Source organism: Acinonyx jubatus, chromosome F2 (genome assembly GCF_027475565.1).
Source record: "Acinonyx jubatus isolate Ajub_Pintada_27869175 chromosome F2, VMU_Ajub_asm_v1.0, whole genome shotgun sequence".
Lineage (NCBI taxonomy): Eukaryota > Metazoa > Chordata > Mammalia > Carnivora > Felidae > Acinonyx > Acinonyx jubatus.
Window position 1 is genome coordinate 38,114,390 of NC_069394.1, and position 24,407 is coordinate 38,138,796.

General features: G+C 36.5%; 1 protein-coding gene across 1 annotated transcript in view; it reads left to right on the top strand.

The window, feature by feature from the left end:
• The window catches only part of STK3 (serine/threonine kinase 3), a 281,099-nt gene that overhangs the window by 45,364 nt on the left and 211,328 nt on the right, over nt 1-24,407 (top strand). The window contains 1 exon segment of the mRNA XM_027064153.2: nt 9,951-10,065. Within this exon segment, the coding sequence (XP_026919954.2) occupies nt 9,951-10,065 (115 nt within the window).

A 24,407-nucleotide genomic window follows, 5' to 3' on the forward strand; every position in this document is an offset into this window, starting at 1 on the left:
CATATATTATAAGCCCTTTGGCTAATGAGGTGACTGAATAATCATAGAAGAACTTTGTTGCTTGAGTCTGTTCAGTTTTGCTTTTCTTTATTGTGTACTACATATTTAGATTATATATTTTCCATAAAGGCTGTATAACTGGAAATTCAAGTGGTTATAGAAAAAAATACATTCCTCAGCTCCCAGATCAAAATATGTAATTCAGAGTTTTCCCACACCTTACTATTAATCTGGTAATTTGGTAAGAATATGGTTACCACAGTTTGTTGTAGAAAAGAAAGATTGAGCATAGAATAGTGTTGGGCCTATCAGGGGCTTAATACTTGCATGTTGCTATTACTACTTTATTCTTATGATTAAGTGTAGTTTAGGGACTGCTGTTGTCCTTTAGAGATTTTAACTTGAGTGTGCTCTGGGAAAGGCAGGGTTGCAAATATTACCTATCATACATATCTTCCTCTAATCTTTGTGCATCTTAGGACCAATCTGCTCTTGCTCACATTTCTTTCTCAGCTACCTGTTTGTTTCTTTTGCTTTCAGTTTTCACTCTTCCAACCCATTTTCTACCCTAAAACTGGAGTGATCTTTCTAAAATACAAATCTAATTAAGCCATTCCTTGTTTAAAACCTTAAATGCTTTCCCATTGCCTGGATAGATCCAGCCTCCTAAGCATGGCATATAAAGTCCTTTATAATTGTGCCTGTGCTTCCAGTCTTCTGTCTTACCTGAGTTTCTCTTTTAAGCACACTTTTACTTGCATTCTCTGTCACCTGACTCTTAAATTCTGTGATTTTGGGAGTATGTCTTAGTAAGTGCCCTGGATCTTGCCACACAGTGGTTACTCAAATACGGGAATTACTGATTCTAGTCCGGGCAACTCAACTGGAGAATACCCAGAAGGAACTTCGTGTTTAACGTTCTTAGACCAAATTTTTAATTATTGCAGAGAAGCCTCTGCAGTTCCTGTTCTGTTAATGGCATCATCACCTACTTAGTCTCCCAACAACAAAATTGAGAGTCATCTTTGTTTCTTTTCTGATACTTCTGAGGGCACTATCTTATAGATTCTCCTTCTGAAATGTCTTCACTATCTTTATCCTCTCTTCATTTCCTGAGAGGGACTCATATTACCACACGTTACAATGCCTAGCACTACTGTACTTTTTGTTGAGTGAATGTGAATGGATACAGTATGAATAAGGAATATGGAAGAGTGTTGTAGGTTGAGGGAACCCTAGGGAAATCTGGTCCTTTGTCATTATATATTTTAAACTACTCAGGAGAAAGAAGAGTAAAGAATAAAAGGGATGTGAATAAAGTTCTAGAAATTTTGTACCACTTTATAGCAGAATGTCTTGTACATGGTAGGGATGTCTCAAATATTTGTTGACTGAAATATGGTGGAACAATTACTGGTAAAAAATAGTTCATGCCTTTTGGATTTTACTTTCAGATTCACTGTTCACATGAAATAGTGAAGAATCAGAAAAATTAGTAGGTTAAAAGATCCTAAAAATACTAAAAGATAGGACAAGTAAAAAAAAAAAAAAACCAGGAAATGACAGGGCAAGCATTACATTTTAGCTACTAATTACTAGTGTTAATTTAGATGTGGTATCAGGAAAGTAACATACAAATGATTTGTAAGAGAACAGTACAAATTGAAAAATTCCCACTTAGAGAAAATGAGGTTTGCATTTTTGAAATTAAAATAAGGTCTATTCAGCTATATGAACATTTGGCAAATTGTCTATAAAAAGAGACCAGAGGGTGTTTAAATTTTTTGTTCATTTTAGTGAATATTAAACATGTGTTTAATACTGCATTTTGGCATAAATATTTGAGGGAGCCCATCTACATTGTTTATTACAGAATCTTTTGTGTCTAGTCCAGTGCTTGGCACAGAGTAGACATTTAATAAATATTTGTTGAATATATAAATCATAGAATGTTAATGTTAGGCTAGATCTCTGTAGGGTCTATTAATTTAGAGTTTTGCTAATGTATTCTGCTCTAAGGAGGTGCGGGTATTTTCCTCCAACAGTGAAGGATTGAGCAGAATGAGCAACTTCAGCCATTGCTTTTATCTTTTTTCTATATTGGGGCTCATTCTAAAATTTTATTTGAGGAAAAGACTCCTTGTGCTAAAGCATATTTTAGAACTTAAAAACTTTACATATACAGAAAATGGGACCTAGAGATTTTACATGAATTGTCCCAAATTACACAGCTAGTTAGTGACTGGGATGCCATAAGAACACACATTTGCTACTCTAGCCTGTGCTGAAGAAAGCAGGGTCTGCAGAAAGATTCCAGCACTTCAGACTGAAGCACTCTTAAGGCATTGCTAGCGGTGGAGGCAGGAGCTGGTCAGTAATAGGAATACTGTGTGCTAGGTAATTTGGAGACAAGGGAACCACAGTTGATATGGCCCCTATATTCCTTGTCCTTACACTACTCATGGAACTTCTCCTGTGTAAACCAGGAGAAATGTGTTGTTACCACATGCATCAAGGCACACAATTATTCACTTATTTATGCACTCAACTAATATATATTGAGTACATACTGGTAAGGGGAGCCTTTATGCATTGCTCACAGGAGATACAACAATGAAGGAGCCTTAGACTTTAGAGGGACTTTCAGTTAGATGGGAGAGGCAGATGAATGGATGGACTGTTTTATACAGTGTGATAAGAGCTGGAGTGGGCTAATTATGGAAACTATGTAGGTTGGAATACATATCCAACACCTCACCATTGGAGATTCAGGGAAAGCTACTCCAGGGAGGTCATACCCAAACTAAGTGATTTAGAATTACTTACATTTGGGGGGCAAAGAGGAGAGGCAATCCATGTGTTGGGAATAGCACATTTTTAGCTGGTCTGCTTAGAGGCTTCTACCAGAGTAGTCCCTCTTCTGCCTGTTCTATTTGCTGATGTTTCTGGGTAAAATTCCATTAAAACACTGTTAGTGAGGGCCTTCCCCCCCACAAAAAAAGTTTGAAAATCACCATACTGAAGGATTTGTGATGAATTTTGGCAATTTGTATTAGTTCATGTATATGTATATTCATTTTTGGGTGGGCCCAGAAATAAATTGCTGTGATTTAGATTTATATTGGAAACAGCTCAGTTTTCATAGGAGAGTATTCATATAGCTTTTGTAAAAACACTGTGTTACCCCTATTAAGTTTAGAGCACTGTTAAGATGGTAGAAGCATGTTAGTGAAACTTCTGTAATGAAAAATAGCCATTTCTTAGTATTTTAATTTTCACATGCTCATAATGGGAGGACTTTAGAAAATATTTGCAAAAGACTTATCTGTTAAGGTCTGTTATCAAAAAGGTACAAAGAATCCCTAAAACTTAACAAAAATATGAGCAACCCAAGTAAAAAATGGGCAAAAGGCCTTCATAGATACCTTACCAGGAAAGATATGCAGATGGCAAATAAGCATATGGAAAGGTGTTTCCCATCATATGTCATTAGAGAAATGCAAATTAAAATGAGATACCACTACATACCTATTAAAATGACCCAAATCTGGAACACTGACAACACCAAATAGTGGTGAGGATGTGGAGCAAAAGGAACTTCCATTCATTGATGGTAGCAATGCAAAATGGTATAGCCAGTTTAGAAGTCAGTTTGGCCATTTTCTTACAAAACTAAGCCTACTTTTAGCTATATGATCCAGCAATCCTACTCCTTAATATTTATCCAAAGGAGTTGGAAACTTACGTTCACATAAAACCTGCACACGGATGTTTATTGCAGCTTTATTTATAATTAGCAAACACTTGGAAGCAACCAAGATGTCCTTCAGTAGGTGAATGCATAAATAAACTGTGTTACATCCAGGCAATGGAATATTTTTCAGCACTAAAAGGAAGTGATTTACTAAACTACGAAAAGACATAGAGAAAACTTAAATGCATATTACTAAGTGAAAGAAGCCAATTTGAAAAGGCTACATACTGTATGATTCTCACTTTATGACATTCTAGAAAAGACAAAACTAAGGAGGCAATAAAAAGATCAGTGGTTACTAAGGGTTAGCAAGGTAGGAAGGGTGAATAGATGGAACACAGAGGATTTTTAGGGTAGTGAAACTACTATGTGAAAAGGAGACAGGAATGGAAAGAATATGGTCATTAGGCATGGGATGTGCCAAAAAAAAAAAAGTTGGGGAAGATGGTACATAGTTTCATTGGGCTGAAGGTGTTAAATAGGGGAAGGGACATACATGAACAGGACAGGAGAATGAAGCGGTGAGGAGGTGGCACGGGAGAGGGGAGTAGAATATGGCTTATGATTGTCACCCCAGTAATCAAGGCATCGTGTTTCACCTTGCTTCCTGGTGTATGCAGTAATTTGACTTGCGTCTTCCTTGTCCCTCCACCCAATAGAATTTTTAAAGGCATATTTAACTATTTAGCAGTGGCAAGACTACACAGAGTTACTGGATTCTCATAAGTCCTATAAACCCATGCAGCATCCTTAGTCAAGGTTCTTAGGAATTATGGCTGAATTAAAATTTTGTGTGTTGCTTAAAATTAAATAGCGTAGAGCTAGTGTTTTGAAGGAAACTCTGCCTCCTCTAGCGTTTAAGAATCAATGTGTGGTTAAAAAACATGTTAAGAAATCTAAATAACTGTATAGTTTGTTACCTTGCTGGCTGAAATGAACAGTGACCCCTTTGACCCCTGACAGTCCTGCACAATGTAATCCTCTTTAAATTCTTGCATAAACTTCTTCAGGAGTTCTCCATTGCCTTGACTGCCTTTTTTAGTCACTGAAGTTTACTCCTTTGTCTCCCTAGCTCCTGCCATTAGGCCATCTATATTGTTTAGTAAACATTGATTATTTTAAAATGATACATAGGGGTGCCTGGGTGGATCAGTTGGTTAAGTGTTGGACTTCAGCTCAGGTCATGATCTCATGGTTCATAAGTTCAAGCCCTGAATCGGGCTCTGTGCTGACAGCTCAGAGCCTGGAGCCTGCTTCGGATTCTGTGTCTCCTTCTCTTTCTTCTCCAACCCCCCCTTCACGCTCTCTCTCTCTCTCAAAAATAAATGAGTAAACTTAAAAAAAATAATAAAATGATACATGAATGAATGATGAATGAATTTAAATGAATGATGTCTATGTCAGTGGAAACAGACTGAGTTAGAAGTCACAGGTCTTGAACTCTTTGACCATATTAGTACCTGTGTATATAATTTTTTAAAATTACAGCGTTAAATTATAATCTTTTAAAAATAATTTTATTAAAAAATTTTTTTTACTGTTTATTTTTGAGAGAGTGTGAGCAGGGGAGGGGCAGAGAGAGAGGGAGACAGAGAATCCAAAGTAGGCCCTGCGCTGTCAGTGCAAAGCCCATCTCAGGGCTCGAACTCACAAACTCTGAGATCGTGATCTGAGCCAAATCAGATGCTCACCACACTGAGCCACCTAAATTTTAATCTTAATATGTCAGTCTTAAGCTTATGTTCAGTGTGCACAACATAGAAGAAAACCGGCTTACAGTCTCTTAGCTTGCCAGTCTATGTCATTATCAAATTGTGTTGAGTGTACCTTGACAGTATCTCATGAATTTGTTTTCTTTGCTTTTTCTTTTACTCTCCCTTCAATTCACCAACATCTCTTTTTAAAAATGTAGGTTTTATTATTGTTTAGGTGTGGTGAGACCAATGGATCAGGAGATAAATTGTTACAGACCCCAAGAGGAGGGAGCCTGCCATGCAAGAGTGGGTGAGAAGGGGAGAGGAAGCTTATACAGGGAAGCACCAGGGTCAGATAGGAGGCAGAAGGAGAACATGGAAAACATGGGCAAGAGCCTTTATTGTGATTCTATGGGAAGGAATGGATGAGGTGGGGTAAAGAGGTCTAGGATTGGTTGGTTTGAATAATTTCAATGAGTAATGATTTCACTGGGTGTAGGGCAGTCCCTACTTGTTTGGTACATGACTCTGGGTTGATGAAGTTAGGGGAATAGTGACCCTGGCGGTGGTTGAGGGTATGGACTCCAGATTGGTTTGATTGCATAGGAAAGGTATGCTCACAGGTGCTATTTCTAGGAATTAGCTAACCCTAAGAGGGACAGTGGAGGCCTTGTCAGCAGGTCCTTGTCAAAGCATCACAAATACAGAAAATAAGAAGATATGCTTATTATGATCTCATGCATACATAGATGAACATAATCTTCTAATTGGTCTACCTGTGTCTGTTTTGCTTTCCTGTAATCTAGCTTTCATGCAGAAGCCAGAGAAATCTTACAAAATATAAATTAGATCATGTTATTGCTGTGCTTAAAATTCCTTCTCAGATCTCTTGCATATCTAATAAAGCCCTTATCTTGGTTTTGAGGCTCTTCATTATGAGGCTTCTTTCTCCATCTGAAACTAACTCCATTGTGTTAAATTTTATTCTTCATTCTATTCTAGGTACACTGATCTTTTGATTCCCTGAGAATGATTTGCTCTTTTTCTCCTGAGGCCTTTGCACAGACAGTTCTTGGTGCCTGGATGTTCTTTATCTGGTTAACTTCCAGCCAACCTTTGAATCTTCCCTTAAATGTTATTCTTTTGGGGAGGCCTACATTAGGTCCCTTCTCTTAGCTTTTCTGTGATTATTCATTTGTTCACTTATTCAGTGCTTTTGTTTGTATTTGTATGTTTGTACCTGTAAGAAGAGAGATATTGAGGATAAAATGGAGAGCAAGCCAGATTGGCACCTAACCTCATAGAGCTTCTTTTTTTCTGGGGGAGGCAGGTAAAAGTCCCAAGTTAAGGGACTACCATGGTATATGGGTTTTGTGCCATTCTTTCATATGAGCTAGAACAGTTTTTTTTTTTTTAATTTTTTTTTTTTTTTAACGTTTATTCATTTTTGAGAGACAGAGACAGAGTGTGAGTGGTGGAGGGGGCAGAGAGAGAGGGAGACACAGAATCCAAACCAGGCTCCGGGCTCTGAGCTGTCAGCACAGGGCCCGACACGGGGCTCAAACTCACAAACCATGAGATCATGATCTAAGCCGAAGTCGGATGCTTAACTGACTGAGCCACCCAGGTGCCCCTAGAAGGTTTTACTTGGAGAGATGATGAATGCAAAATATAGTCTCAGCCAGTTTATCTCATGGCAGCCCTCTTATTTTATTTTATTTTTTTAACCACAGTTACTAATTACATTTATTTGTGGGCTGACTTCTCTAATACCAGTGTATTTTCATGCTGGTGTGTGCTCTCTGAGAGTCAGGGTTGAGTCTGTGTGGTTCACCACTGTGTATTGAATATCCGGCTTAAGCAGAGGGTCAACGAATGAATGTTGAATGAATGTTAGAAACTATATTCGGGTATGTGTCCTTAATGTGACTGTTTAGCTCTATCTGCTTGAATACTTTTTTAGATTAAAATTATTGAGGCCATGTTTTATGGCATAGAACTGTTGGACCTTGATCCACCTACTTGATTATGTATTAGAGTGGACCACAAAGTATTTTTTGAGGAGCATTTTACCTTTCCCCAAAGCCATTTTCTTGACTTATCACTAAAGACAGAGTTGCTTTTTCAGGTAGCTGCCCAGGTTAGAATCCCTAATTTTTGTAAGGGCTGTCAGTCCTATCCTTAGGACTGCTAATTATTTAGTGCATTGCAAGATAAAACATGTTTTCTATGTGTCTTTCAGTGAACATAGTCTTGAATTCGTTGCCACTTAATACATCCAAAATTCTGAATGAGAAAATTAATATTTAAAGAAGTTCTTTGAAGGATATTCTTTTGGAGTGAAGTTCAACTCTGAATCTATATCAGAGTCACCTATTGAGCTTTTAAAAGACCTGCTGAATTAGAACCCCTAAGGTGTGGGACCTGGGCCACAAGTGTTTCTGAGGCACAGCCAGGTGTAAGAGCAACACTCCCTGTAAAGGTTTCTACACAGGCACTCACACCCCAAAGAAGTGTATGTAGAGAAGGCTTTTTAATGTTTCCCGTAAGTTGAAGTTCTGGGTCTATAGATTAGTTTCATTTGTTTGTAAACAAGCATGTTTCTTCAGTGGTTCAGTGAACACTTAGGAACTCCTGATACTTACTTTCCATTCCCAATGCCTACCAAAGTTGAGTATGTCTGCAAATTTAAGGTGTGAGATGGGAAATAATGAGAGACATGGGTAGAAAGGTAGATGTTGAAATGTCTTGCATGTGATATGAAGCAGTTAAGACCTTTTCAGTAATGGAGAGCTATTGATTGGAAGTTTGTTTTTTTTTTAAGGTTTTTTGTTTTTCTTTTTAAATGGGAGAGCAGTATGATCAGTTTATTTTACCTTTGTTTTAAAGGAAGGTAACCTTGTTAACTATATGGAACAAAGATTAGAATGGGGTAGAAAACTATGACAAGGAGACCAGTTAGGAAGCAAATCTGTGCAAGAGGTCATGACAAGCAGAAGGATAAACCCCAGGAATGAATTCTAGCTTTGTAGCTACCTTTTTAATTTAAGCCCTTAAGCTCCAACCAATCTGCTCTACTCTTGATTTGAAGACTTAGCTGAAATTGTAAAGGCTTTACTGAGAAGTCTTCCCTGACAGTCTTCTCCTGACCTCTTGTTTTGGTGGTCTCTTTATTTCGTCTTTTATAGTACTTTCCATTTATTTTTATTTTTTGCTAATTTGATTCATGTGTTTTATCTTCCATTTCTGCCACTTTTCATGATAGCTGCTACTAGATAGAAATATCTATTGAACAAGTTGTGCCCTAAACATGCCATTCTTGATTTTTCTATTTTGTGTCTTCACACATGGCCTTTCTTTTTTCTAGAATGTTCTTATCTCTCCTCTACCCATAATTTGAGGTTTTATCCTCTCATAGTTCAAATACCACCCTTTGTACAAGTTTTTTTCTGCTGGCTCTACCATGATCATTTGCTTATTTTAGCTCTTGTAGCATGTAAGCTGTATATGATTTAGCTTATACTACCTTGTATTTTTCATCTTTTTATGTATTCTGTGAATATGGATACTCTGCCTCTTTGACTTGGACAAGATGTTTTACGTATCAGTGTATATAGCTTGCCCTTAATAAATATTAGGTAAATATTAAAGAAATAAATGACTGCTTGTCTCTTTCTAAGTCTTCCTAAAAACAGTTAGGTTATAAACATAGTTTATTCTGCTCTGAAGGGCATAAAACTTCAGTTTAAATTTTAAATTGTTAATTTTAATTATCTGCATTTAAAGCAAAAATAGTTGTGATTACTTATCTCTGGATTTTAAAGACCCAAATAAAAGAGAATTAAAAATAATTTTTTTTGGCCTTGTTGAATTATAGAATATTTTGAAGTTGAGTATTAATATTTGACTGAAGTTAGAGAGGGAGGGAGCCAAACCATCAGAGACTCTTAAAAACTGAGAATAAATTGAGGGTTGATGGTGGGTGGGAGGGAGTGGAAAGTGGGTGATGGGCATTGAGGAGGGCACCTGTTGGGATGAGCACTTGCGTGTTGTATGGAAACCAATTTGACAATGAGTTTCATATAAAAAACACACATAATTAGACTGAAAAAAAGCCCATTTATTCATTAAAAAAATATTTGACTGAATGTGAACTCCCTTAAAGATTTATATTTAAAATGCTTTAGTTAAATATTTTCATTTGTTCCTTATGTTATACACTAAGTCCTTTGCCAAAACAAAGCCTTGTTTTGTTGGGAATCACTCAGAGCATTTGGGCCTCCTCTGATTTGTAATCCTGTTAAATTTCATCCATGAGTTAAAGCCTAATTATGCACAGTTGGTAAACCCTACATATAGACAATTTGATGTACTATAGATGTTTACTCATTAAGTTTACTCATTGGAACATTATGAAATGTTGAAAATACTTTGTATTGGGATTAAGAAAGAATTTTCTTTGGGAATTAACTAAGTTTAATGGTCTATATATTTTTCTTTAGCCCATATGTTGTAAAGTACTATGGCAGTTATTTTAAGAACACAGACCTCTGGATTGTTATGGAGTACTGTGGCGCTGGCTCTGTCTCAGACATAATTAGATTACGAAACAAGACAGTAAGTATTTTTAAACTGTTTTGCTAATCTCATTTCTAAAGATTCATACTTTAAGATCTGACTAGGTAGTATTTTGTTACAAAGAAAATATCAGTGTGAAAAAAGAAAGACTTTACAGTGTAAAAAGATCTAGTATGAGTTGTGAGAACCAGCTATATATCTCTGTATGGCAGATTTAAGAGTCATATGATTGTTTAATTTATTTGTTAGGAAATTTTTGGTAGGTCACTGAGAAAATCTACCATAGTACCCCACTTCTTCATTTGGAATCAGTGTATATATTCTTTATTAATATGTTTCAATAAATTAAGGCTAGAATTTTATTTGAACTTCATAATATTCATAGTATTTATCTTAAGTTTTCTGTATTATAATCTATGGCTGGCAAACAATTGAAGTTTTATGTTTCTAAATTTTAAAAAATAATTGAAAGATGATTTTGTCTTTATTTTTTTAAATAGTGTCAGGATGTTTGAAAATGATAAAGCTAGCTCATAATTTTGTGTGTGTGTGTGTGTGTGTGTGTGAGAATTCAGGTTAGTGGAATATATTACTTAATAATAGCTTTTTATGGTTATGTTTTAACCCTACATGAAAGAGCTGTTAACAAAATTGTTTATGCTAGAAATGCATCTAGTTTACTTGAATAATTTATAAGGACAGAATTTATACCTGCTTATCTGTGCATGAGTAAGAATAATAATCAGTGAAATAATTTGTAATTCTGTAGAATGGTAACCTAATTATTATATGACATTATTGTATGTTGTCAGACATATTTCACTAAAATACATTCAGAAAAATACTTAATTACTTGAGTCAATTACTTGAGTCAGTTTGTGGTTGATCAGAATCATTTTAAAGTTTGATTGGGGAAGTACATTGTAAGTTTATCCTACTAATTTTTTTTTCTATTAGAGAAAATAAATAGGATTTCTTTTAAAAGTAAAATAGAAATTAAAATAATCTCTGTTTTGACAGGATCAATTAAGTGCTTTGTGACATTCTAATTATATATCTTAGAATTTCTATGGTGCTTAACTAGTACTTATGTAAATCAGATGACTCTTGAGTCACAGAACAATGGTTTAATGGAAAATAATTATATGCCAGTTAGAGAAGTGTTTTAAGATCATTTCAGGGTTAAACCCAGTACTTTTGGTATTTAAAGTTACCAAGTATTAGAAATATAAAGTAAAAATGTGTGAAATGGAAAATCTGTTTTCTTGATTTTAAATGTTAATGTTACTATAGTGCATAGATAGGAAATATTTTATTCAAGTTGCCAGTCTTTCTTGTTGCCAATATCTTGTTGCCAATAATTACAAACTGGGAAGGTATATACTATATATAGTCCTAAAGTATGTGTATGGATGAATCATAATTTTCGGGAATTCCTTCACCAGTTATCAAAGGAAAGACTTTACCCCATTTATATTTATAGTTTTTATTGTTCTTTATTCTTTTCTGCATTTCTCAGTTGCCTGTCCTTTAGTATGGTCTTTTATGTGGGTATGATGGCGATAAGTGAAAATGTTATTTCACTTCATTTTTTATATGGTATAATTGCTGGGTAAAGAATTCTAGGTTGAGGGGCACCTGGGTGGCTCAGTCGGTTAAGCGTCCGACTTCGGCTCAGGTCATGATCTCATGGTTCATGAGTTCGAGCCCCGCATCAGGCTCTGTGCTGACAGCTCGGAGCCTGGAGCCTGCTTCTGATTCTGTGTCTCCTTCTCTCTCTGCCCCTCCCCAACTTGTGCTCTGTCTCTCTCTGTCTCTCAAAAATAAATAAATGTAAAAAAAAAAAGTTTAAAAAGAATTCTAGGTTGGAAGTTTCTTTTAGTTTTTGATTTAAAAGGAAGACCACCTAAGTTAAAGATATCTCATTAGGGATGAAGTATTGCTGATTTTTAGTTATGGATTGCTATCTGGTTTTGATCAAATGTTTGCTTGAAAATTAAAGGCACAGGGAAAAACAAATCTGATTAAGTTATATGCCCTTTAAAAAACATTTAGGGATGCCTGGGTGGCTCGGTTGGTTAAGCATTCGGCTTTGGCTCAGGTCATGATGTCGCCATCCATGAGTTCGAGCCCCGCATTGGGCTCTGTACTGACAGCTCAGAGCCTGGGGCCTGCTTCGGATTCTGTCCCTCTTTCTCTGCCCCTCTCCTGCTCGTGCTCTGTCTCTCTCTCTCTCTCTCTCTTTCTCTGTCTCTGTCTCTCTCTCAAAAATAAACACTAAAAAATAATAAAATAAAAAACTTTTAAGTTTAATCTGTTTAGCTTGAAGTAAACGCTGTTTACTTAACCTCCCTCTTCTCTGTACAGTTTCATAACCTGTCACTTCTATTATGCACTTTAGAATATAAATGGTTCCAAGAATAAAAACTGGATTCATATTTGGTGTTTTTGTAAATGTTATTACCTCATCCTCTCCTCCACCTTTGAGTGCTTCCCTTATCCTCAGGCTTTGTCTACTGAATTTGCGTCCATGAGGCACCAGCTCAGAGATCACCTCCTCTTTGAAACTTTTCCTGTTTTCCTGAGTAGTTTCTTATCTAATTAATTAATTAGGTGTTTACTATACATTCACACATAAAGAGCATTATAAATTCTAGTTGCCATTATTATTATAATCTTTACTATTATTATTACTTTTTTCATATTTTGACAGGTCAGGTAGGTAGACTTTGCACCTTTTCATATGTGTATTGGCTCTTTTATTTCCTTTTTGTGCCATTTTGTCATTATGGTTGGCATTTTTCTTGCCAGTTTTCGGGATTGCCTGGCAGTTTGCTAATAGTTATATGAGCACTTTACATATCAAAAAAATTTTTTTTAATTTTTATTTGGTTTTGAGAGACAGAGAGACAGAGCGCGAGTGGGGAAGGGGCAGAGAGAGAGGGACACTAAGAATCCGAAGGAGGCTCCAGGCTCCAAGTTGTCAGCACAGAGCCCGTCATAGGGCTCGAACTCACGAACCACGAGATCATGACCTGAACTGAAGTTGGATGCTTAACTGACTGAGCCACCCAGGTGCCCCCAGCACTTTACATATTTTAAAAAGTCAGAAAACCAATTATTTTATTGTCAGAATAGATCTTAAAGAAGAAGAAGCTTCAGAATATCTCTTTCAGAGGTTTCATACCTTCACCTATTCTTTTTCTTTGGGAAATATCTAGGAAAAGATAAAGGCATAGAATTAAGTTTAGGAGTTAATTATATTCCAGTGATTGGGACTGAGGCTGAGCAGCAAGGGGTTGGGATTGTATCTATTTAAATGTTGCTGCTTAACATGGGGCAGATCACAGAGTTGGCATTTGAGCTGATAATAAATGACAACTGTAGTAATTAATGGTAGTAGTACTTGAGATAGGATGAAGGTGAAACACTTCTATATTCCAATGGATGATAAAAGTTTCTCTGAGTCTCCTGGTTGCATTATGAGTAAAAGTCACTATTTAGTTAGTATTCATTGAATCTTTCAACTTCTAAGTATTGGGGATCTATAAATATGTGTGAGTTAAATTCTTGATTTCTGTGCTCAGACTCACAAACACAGGTCAAGTCCTAGTATATATTTTAGTAATTGACTATTTTTCAAAGTAATTACATTGTTTTGAACCATGGTTTAAGTTTGCTGAAACTTACATGTAGATCGCCCTGCTATGGTATCCCATACTTAGAAATCACATTTAATTAGTCAGCCTTTAGTGTTTAGGAAAAGAATAGTTGTAGTTGCTTTCTCCTACTATAAGCCACTCAGGGACAGAAGTTTTAATGTATTTATTTGTTGTGTACTCGGAAAAGTTCTAAGAAAATGCCTAAGGTTATTCTCTCCCATTTTGACCCATTTTTTGATTTGACCACTTACTTTAACTTAACCTAGTACTATGGATTTTAGTTTTGGCTCTTTCACAAACTAGTTTCAAGATCTGAGCACGTCATATAACTGACAGGGACTTTAGCTTCCTCGTCTGTTAAATAATAATTAACATCTGCAAAGCTTTACATTTTATTTGGCAATTTTATTTACATTTCAGTTGAATGGAAAGGTTCAAAACATTTATTGATCTAGGTGCAGTGCTGCGCAGTAGAGGTCCAAATAACTCTAATAAATTTTGCCATTGTTGCATTGTTGAGATAATACCTATATAAAAAGCTAGTTCAACTCTGTGAAGAATTAGACTTCTTTCAGAGCAGTAAAAGAGAAGCATTTAGCCTAACATGGAAGTTCAGAGAAAGCTTGGTAGGAGATATAACCCCTTAGCAGATTCTTGGAAGAGGAGGAGTGTTTATCATTAGAATGCTGGCTCCTATCTTCTTTGTTCACGGCTTTATCTCTGTTCCTAGCACAGTGCCTGGCATGTAGAATGCTCAGGAAATATTTGTTGCATGCATGGATGGATGAATGAATGAATGAATGAATGAATGAATGAATCAGAGAAGAGAGGGTAAAGGACATCTTGGAAGAAGAAACAGTGATGTGCTGAATTTATACTTCCCTCTCTAAAAGTTCAGGGTCATACTTCTAGGTCACCTGGAGAAAGTTCCCAGCATCTGGTTTAAATGGATTTACTTTTCTCACACTTAATTGCTCAGAATCATTGCCACATTGTAGTTTGATGGATCTATGTTAGGATCATGATGTTGCTGTATGATTTTTTGGTTTTTTTTCTGGAGTTGTTTCCTTTTCCCCCCCTTATGTTTAGAGAAGCAGCATAAGCCTTCTTTATCATTTTGCTAATGTCTTCTACTTTCTTACTCATTTGATCTGTTTCCTGGAATTTATGTGATTCTTCTTTGAGAAGACATTCTTTGGAGCTTCCTGATTTCTTGTTCTAATGTGGACTCATTGCTTTTTAGGTCTGCTGTACAGCTGTGTCCTTGGAATTTCTTTTCACTGGACTTTTGGGTTAGTGCCATCATTTTCTTGTATACTTCCTCTTTCGTTAGTTTTCACTCTTGTTTTGTTTTCTTCCTTAAACTATCTTCTTCATGATACAAGAATAAGCGGTCAACTATTTGAGTTCTTGCATGTCTGAAAATGTTTTTATTTTGCTTTCACAGTTGATTGTTGGCTTATGTAGAAATTTATGTTGAAAATAAGTTTCTCTCAGAACTTTGAGAGCTTTTGTGTATTACCTTCTAGCATCCAGGGTTGCTAATGTTATAGCTAATGCCTCTCAGAGTCTTATTTATTTGTAGGTTTTTTACCACTCCCTCCCAAATCTGGAGCTTTTTTGACTTTTTTTTTCTTTTTTTGTTTTAATTTTTCCTGTTTTAAATGCTTAACTTATTTTTGAGAGAGAGAGAGAGAGAGAGAGAGAGAGAGAGAGAGAACGAACTCAGGCAGGGGAGGGGCAGAGAGAGAGGGAGACACAGAATCCCGAGCAGGCTCCAGGCTCTGATAGAGCCCAATGCGGGGAACCGTGAGATCATGACCTGAGCTGGTTGGATGCTTAACGGACTGAGCCACCCAGGTGCCCTAGACTTTTCTTTTTATCCTGATGGTTCTGATACTGTACAAGGAACAAGATGTTTCAGAAGGATGTGTCTAGGTATGAGTCCTTTTTATTAGTTATGCTCAGCACTCTGTGCTTTTCAAATAAACCCTTGTGCCTTCAGCTTTGGAACATTTCTCTGATAATCTTCTTCTGTTTTCTTTATTGGATGGTGAATCTCCTGAATTTTATTCTTTTTTTTTTCCTCCTAGATTTTTTTGTCTTTTCTGGGGAGTGGGTAGGAGGTGGTTTCTTCTACTTTATTTTCCAATTCTTTTAACTGAACTTTTTATTTCAGGAGTTAGGTTTCAATTTACAAGAACTCTTTCATTTTTGATTATTTCTTTTTTGTAACATCTTGATGCTGAGACATGGATGCAAAAGTTTTTCTAATCACTTATTTTCTGTTTCCTGAATCATCTCTACTTCTCTGCGATTGTTGTTTTACTTGCTTTCTTTGTTCTGGTCTAGCCTATGGTAAGGCTGGCCAGCAGAAAGGCTGACTAGCTCTCACTGGAAGCATTGGGCAGTGCTTTTTGACTGGCAGGTGTTATTAGGATGAATGGGCTAGGAGCTGGCTTTTAGGGGAAGGGCCTACAGAGGCAATTTGTTCAGTTTCTTGAGAGAGGAGTCATTCCTCCCACCCCTGCCCCCCAATCTGGGGGTAAGTGCCAGAATGCATGTAATCTGCTTATACAGGGATGGGGGTAGGGGTAGAGTAGGGATTCCATTTTGTTTTCTTATTCCATTTTCTTCTTTTCAGCTTCCATGGAGAAGCTAGCCACTGTTTCTGTCCCCCTTCTTATTCCTGCCTTCCCTGCCCAGTGGTGCTAATTTGGAGCCCCCTAGAGTTAACATGGCAATCACTCCTTTTGTTGCAGACCCCTTCTTTGCCTGCTCTTGGCTGTGGCTCTTTCCATAGAATGCTTCCAAATTTATTATACTCTCCTGTGATAATTCTTTTGTTATTGATTATTTATTTTAAAAAGTCTCTATCAGCTTAATGAGGTTTCAGGAGGAGGAGATGCAAATAACTAAACAAATTAATTACAAATTTAGGTTGGCTTTTGAATCTGAATCAGTGATATTCCCCCCTCATCTTATGTATATTTTTTTAAAACTTTCGTATTCTTAGGTGTGTAGTACAACTACTTTGAGGAGTAGTTTGATAATTTCTTTCAAGGTTGAATATATATACAATCTGAGATCCATCCAGCAATTAATTCTCCTCTTTCATCTGCACTTAGAGGAACCCTAGCACAAGTTGTACAGTGACACATAGATAAGAATGTTGTCACAACAGAAAATTAGAAGCAAATTTAAGTCTGGATCAGCTCTAGACCCTGGACTAGAGGATTGCTAATGTTCTTTCCATCTCCATAACTCCGTAGCTCTTTAGGAAAGGCAAACTGAGGATAGAATTCTGGCTGAAACCATTCAGAATACCCAGTAGCCAGCTGTACAGATGAGAATGAAATTAAAATGCCAAATAGATTTTGTGTCTTAAAATGTATATAAACATTTAACTTGGAATACAAGAGAAATTTTTAGTATTTACCTTTACCGGGATGAGATATATTTCTGTGATATTGGGGAGAACTGGGCATTGAGGGAACAAAAAATAACGGAGAGGAAGTTCCAGACTGAAGAAGGCTGCTTCTAAGTTATGTATATGCGTTTTCCTCCAAGCTGGTGGTGGGCTTATTATTTTATGATGGAAATAATTGGGAAAGCCAAGTTTTATTTAGACATCACTTCTTTAGAAGTGTGAAGGACACATTAAGACCATTCTGCTTGGTAAATTCTCACTGATTGTTAGTTTTATAATAGTGATTCTCAACTCTGGTGTCAGACTTTTGATAGATATTTAATTAATTACTTTTATTTTATTTATAGCATATGCTCTTTTAAGTTTATTTTTTAGTAATCTCTACACCCAATGTGGGCCTCAAACCCACAACCCTGAGATCAAGAGTCACATGCTTTTCTGACTGAGCCAACCAGGTGCCCCGATAGATATTTTACGAGCAGCTATTTATTTAGTATTGGTATGTGTCAGGCATTATTCTAAACACATTGCATATGTTTTTGCATTTAATCCTCATAAGAATTAAACAACTGTATGACATAAGAACTATTACTGACCCATTTTGTAGATGGGAAACTGAATTACAGAGTGGTAAAGCAGTTTAGAGGGAAAGAAAGGGTTGAAATGACAGCTAACTGCTATAGTTAAGAGCACAGACTCTGGAGGCAGAGGATCTGGGTTTAAATCCTACATACTAGCTGTGTGAACTTGGCTGTTTCTTAACTTCTCTGTTACTCATTTTCTTCATCTGCTAAATAGGATAAGAAGACCACCCTACTTCATTGAGTTGTTCCGAAGATTAAATATATAAAGTGCAAGGAACAGCACTTAGCACATAAAAACCCTGTATCTATTTGCTGTTGGTACTGTCATCATCCTGTCATTCTCATTTGTATAGGTGGGAATGTCTTTGCAATCAGATGTGTTTGAACAGAATATGCAGAGGACTATGGAACCAAGAACAGAGTCTGAACATTCACTGTTTGTACTTTGAATTATCTTTCTTAATGAAGGAGGTAGACACTTAATAAGAGAGCTACATTTTTAGGTGCAGTCAAAGTTTCTTTAATAGAATCAGACAGTGGCTATTCACAACATACTAGGACATGTTATCTTAGTGCCCTTTGAATTAATGCCTCGTACGTAATGGTCTTTTTAGTAAATGCTTGGTTTAATGTGTTTTAAAAATATATGTTCTGCCTTGATGTGTATTTTGTGTCACTTCAGACAGCTTTGTGTTTTCTTGGTGAATGCATACCAGTTTCTTATTGATTTCTTTGGAATTTCAAAGTTTAATTATTATTTTATTGTTAATAACAGACATCTTTTTTATTTGTTTGGATTTCTGTTCCATAAAGTGCTTTTTGGGCATGTGTATTTGGCTCTTTGTTATTGGACTAATTCATGTTTGACTTCCCTAATCACTTTGTTGCATGTTCCCCCTTTGTGTAATAGATACTAGTTCATACAGGATTTACAACTCCATATATATTGAGTGCTTTTCTGTTGTCTTCTGATCTCTTTTTCAGGAATCTTTTCATGTGGGAAAGGATTTTAAAATGTCTGCCCACTGACCATTTTCACAGTAGAGTATCAGTTCTCTTTCTCTTCAGATCAAGGGATTATAAGCAGCGTGTATATATGTATATTTACATATGGTGTAAGTAGTGAAAGCTTTCATTCTGAATCACTAGTTGTGGGACTTTGTGATAGATTATTAATCTTTTTTTTTTTTTTTTGCCAAACATCTGCAATCCAGATTTCATGAAAGACAGCCTCTCTCTGCCCTTTAATAATGGCTAAAATATTCTAGTTATGTTTTCTAATGTATGTACTTTGTGTTGAGCAGATTTGTGTTTTTCTGGAAGAATCCCATAAATTTTTTTATTGTTTAAGACTTTGGCTATTTTATACCCTCAACCCTCCTTTTTTGGGGTGGGATGAGATAGCATGGTGAGGGGTGGGAGGGAGTTACTGAGTTGTTCTGCTGTTTTTCCCCAGTGTTTTCCTCATGTTGGATACCTAAGAGCCCCATTAAATGTATGTATTCTTTTTCCCAAGAGAGAAGGAGTAAGAGGGGGAGAAATTTTGATTGTAAAGAAGTTGGAATCTGAGGCTTGATGGATGTTTGGATAAAGTCTTACATGTAAGCTTGAGTATTACCTTTGAGATTTAGGTATTTCAGAGATTGCTACTTAATTCCTCAACTTTCTCTAAACCACTGATTTTTAGCAAGGTGTTTGGTCACCATTGTATGTGATTATATCATGTATGCCATAAAAACTAATGGACACTGAAACATTCAAGGAGTCCTGTAAAATGAGAAGTCTGAATGTAATGTTAATACAGTTTGGAGTAAATATTTATTAGCTGAGGGAAGCAGTACTACGAAATGAAGGCAAAAAAGGAGACTTAAGAAAAGCCTTTATGCTCCCTTTAAAAAACATGCTGATTCTACTTTCCCTGCCCCCACAATTACCGAATTCCCTTTGTTTGGGGGCAGAATATAGAAACCAGCCTCAGAGATCTCATGTTGTTAAATATCTGGAATAACCTTTAGCATTTTTTGAGTTGATCAGTGGTTTGTGCTTTATACAAACTTTTTTTTCCAGGAACTTCCCTACTTTTTGGTATCAACTTCAAGTTTATTGTATCATTTTCAACTCTTGGTTATAAGTTATATAGAAAGCCCAGCCTAAATTGGCTTACGTCACAAGGGGAATTTATTTGCTCATATTACCAAAAATCTTTGCAGAGCTAGCTTTATGCATGGCAGATTCTGGGTTAAAGGAATTACTTGAATTCATCTTTTTATTCTGATACCTCTGTATGGAGTCTAGTCTCACACAAATTTTTACCTTATTGTCGCAAAAGGGCTGCCAGCAGCTACTGGGTTATACTTTCTAGCTGAAATCCAGCAAGCAGTCTTGTGCTTCACTGCTTCTGAATAGGTCATGTGTCTTTCTCTGCACACATCATTGTGATGTGGTAATTGGCTTAGACCTAGGTTTGTGTCTAACCTGGAGCTAGGTTGGAGCTGACTATTAGAAATACATATTCTGAGGATGGGGAAGTAGTGATTTCCCCTGAAATTTGTTAGAAGGAGAAGGGCGAATGTGTTTTAGAATGGCAATATGTAATAGATATTTTTATATATTTACTAAAACTAAAATCAAAACAAAACAAACTATATCAGGAATAAAACACAAGAAAAAAGGGGCACCTGGTTGGCTTAGTCAGTTAAGCATCTAATTCTTGATCTCGGCTCAGGTCTTGATCTCAGGTAGTGAGTTCAGGCCCCACATTGGGCTTCGTGCTGGGTGTGAAGGTACTTTAAAGAAAAAAGAAAAAAACAACCCCACACACAATAGAATATTGAAACAAAAACAACCCACCTCTAAATAACTCCCAAAATGTAGATTAAAGGTTAGAAGACGTTTTCGGTGCCCTTTGGGTCAAACTGTTGGGTCTTCATCCCTTTCTCCTTCTGTCACAGTAAAGGATGGGAAGATCGATATTTTCCAGGAGCCTGCTTCTGCTCTGTCAGCAGTGAATGTTTGCTGTAAGACTTCTCCCGGAAACTCTACTTACCAGGATTAAAGACTCATAGTTCCTTATTAGGCCAGGGTGGACTGACCCTGTTAGTAGTTCTGGTGTCCACGGCCCCTTTTCTTACGAGGATTTTCTCACCCTGAACAGGTAATAACTCTACAGCTGCACAAGAATTTTAGGAGAATGAGTTCTTTTGTATGGAAAGTGATTCTTGCTCCTTTTTTGGTATATACCATAGAGTGAAATTGAGTTCTAAGTATATTTCACACATGCCTCTTAAAGTTCCAAGCCACAGCATTAAGATGACCATGCACTGTAGGATTAGACTTTTAGAATTTTTCATAGCAGTCATGTGCCAGGCATTAATCTCTGATTAAACACATCATACACATTACACTCCATTACATTTTTTCTAAATCTTTTGATTGGATTATAAACACTTTCCTTTATGATTTTTCCACATTACTATATAGTTCCTCCAATAGACTTTCTCTCCTACCTTAACTAAGTAAATTAACCTTACAAAGGTATTTCTTTGGCTGCCCTTATTGGTAAACTGCCCAAATGTCACCTTAGTTGCTGTTCTTCTTGGCATTTCTCCCAGTTCTGTTTTCTTTTCATCAGTCAGGCCCACCTTCATACACTTTATTTTTATATTGTACATTCCTTATTCCTTGCCTGAGTGGACTGCCTGTCACTGCCAGATCTGTGGTTAGCCCTCCCTCCCTGTCTTAAACCTGACCCTTAGCATACCATGACAGTGGTCATTTCAAGTGGTGTGGTTTGGTGGAAGCATTCCTGGAGGTGGAACCGGAAGACCAAGGGTTCATTCCTGCGTTGTTACTTGGTAGCTCTGTGACCCTGGGCACATTGTGTAACTACTCTAAACCCAAGATGCCTAAGCGTAAAATGGACCTAATATCATATTACTTTCCTTACCTACCTCAGTGTTTTGTGAGGAACAAAGATGATGAGTGTCAGAGCATTTTGTAACCTGGAAAATTCTATACAAACTTAATTTACTGTTATCAAGGCAAAAACTTTAAAAATGGCATATATTTTTTAATTAACTAATGATTTAAGATTTTATGATATTTGTTGAAATAGTGAATATTCTCTAACATTAGAAAAATATACTAAAAAATTATTGTGTCTTATCCAGTAAAGTTTTGGTTAATTTTAGGAAATCAAGAGATGTACATAAGTTAATCTTCTAGAAAATTGGAATTTAGCTCCTTAGGTAGAAAATCACTAATTTTAACGATTTTAGATGAAGAGCCTTTAAAATTTTATACCACTGTTGTCTGTACTTTTAGTGAGAATGTGTGAGCTCCTCCCCCCTTTAATGATATAAATTAAGGAAAAAATGCAAGTAATAGAGTAGATTGTAAAAATTTTAAATAGTATGGAAGAGGAACTCAGTGTCTCCTTACTCATCCCTCAGTTTTACTTCCTTGAGGTAATGTCAGCTAATAGTTTCTTGTGGGTCTTGCTAGCACATATGTATGCATACCTTATTTTACTTGAGGGATTCATACTATAGATGTGGTGTTCTATACCTTGTCTTTAGAGAAAGAGAGCGTGAGCAGGGGAGCGACAGAGAGAGAGGGAGACATAGAATCCGAAGCAGGCTTCAGGCTCTGAGCTGTCAGCATGGAGCCCGACAGAGGGCTCAAACCCATGAACTGTGAGATCATGACCTGAGCTGAAGTTGGACACTTAACCAACTGAGCCACCCAGGTGCCACAAGTTCATTTTTTTTTAAGTTTATTTATTTATGATTTTGAGAGTGAGAGTGCAAGTGACGGAGGGGCAGAGAGAGAGTGAGAGAGAATCCCAAGCAGGCTCCATGCTGTCAGTGTGGAGCCTGATGTGGGGCCCAAACCCATAAACTGTGAGATCATGACCTGAGCTGAAGTGAGATGCTTAACTGCCTGAGCCACCCAGGCGCCCCACCCCCTAAGTTCATTTTTAATAACAAATTTTTTTTTTGGTTGAGAGACTGCTGCCTAAGCCATATATAACTTCTTAGCGCTGAGGCAATTTCAGTTTGAATTATGAAGAAGTATGGGTTTTGCTTTCGGTGCCTTCCTGGTTCACTGCATGCTGTGATACTTTTTCATCTTCCCTACTTTTGTCTAATTTTGCATAAGGTATTCATTATTAATTCTACCACAGAAATCTCCATTGGGATTTTAAGCAAGTTGCATACCTGTTAGCTACTATAGCTGCTGCTGCTGCTACTACCATAAATGATTTCATTATTATCCCCACATTAGCTTTCCACACTAGTAGGCTGAGAGTTTACTATCAGAGTTTTTTTTCCTGAAAGTTCAGATGTTTATATCATTGTTTCACTTAAAAATTTGTAGATATGTAAAGCAGAGTTTGGCCCTAATCTACCCTTGCATTTTGCACTATTTTCCCATACACATTACTCAAACACAAAGAGCCATTCACTAGTATTGAACTTCATATATTTTTATGCCCATTGCCTTTACACCTACCTACTATTTCTTTCCCTCTTTGGTCACCAGACAAACTTTGTTCTTTCTTCAAGAGGCAGCTCAGAAGTCACCTCCTCTGTGAAGCCTTACTGGAGTAGGGAGAATGGTGTGGTGAGATGATCAAGGCTGGTGGGAACTGTATCATTCAAGGCCTTGAGGGTTAAATTATATGGTTTGGATTTTAAGAGTACTGTTTGTGATGCATCGTCAGCTTTGGGAACTGCTGTCGTGGACTGCTCCTATAGCTAATCCTGTTGTTCCAGGTATTCCTTAATATTGTAATTCTTTGTTTCTGTGCCCTTCCGTTTCCACTCAATTATGAGCACCATGAAGGCAAGGGCTATGTAACAGGCTCTTAGTAAGTTCTTGTTAGTGCCTACCTCCTCCAGTTGTGTTTAAGTATCTTTAATGTAGCTGGCATAGTTAAATCTCAGTTAAGTGTAAGCTGTTTTTGATGTTACCCCCTCATCTGTGGATAGGTAAATCCTGACTTGGGGAATATAGGGTGATTTCTTGAAAGAGGCGAGATTTGATCCAGGACTTAAAAGACTGTGTAAAGATTACATAGGTGGGTTTTCATCAAATGGTTTTCAAGACTTTGTGAAAAGTCACTGTGAAAATTGAAACTTAAAATTTTATAATAATATATAGTTAGCTGTCTATGGCACTTGAAAGATGAAACTATGTCACTTTTTTTTTCATTTCCTTAATAGATAATAGGTACTAAATATGGAATTAATGTATTATTTTATATAAGTAAGTATGTCAAAAAGGTGGGGTTTAGGCAGGATTGTCGAGTCATTTTTAGAAAATTAAAATTCTTAATTTTGTATGAACTTACAAAAGCTCACTTGAATTTGTTTTTACCGACACAAAAACATTAAGGCAGTATGTATATTTTAAAACAGCTTGGGCATGTGCCCTTGAGACAATTTGGTGGGTGCATTTTTATCAAAACCATATACACAGTGACATATTAAATGTATCATATTATTATACTAATCATATGACTCTAGAAACAAAAGTAACCAGAGGACTAAAGCCTATCAAAACCATCTTTTTGTTTTTGTACAATGAAATTCTTTTTAAATTTGCCAGTGAATTCATACCAGTATTGAAACCAGATGTGGACTTCCGTCTTTTAATGTATTAGCTCAGCTGTAAAAGTCTTATTTTGATCCCTGATTACTG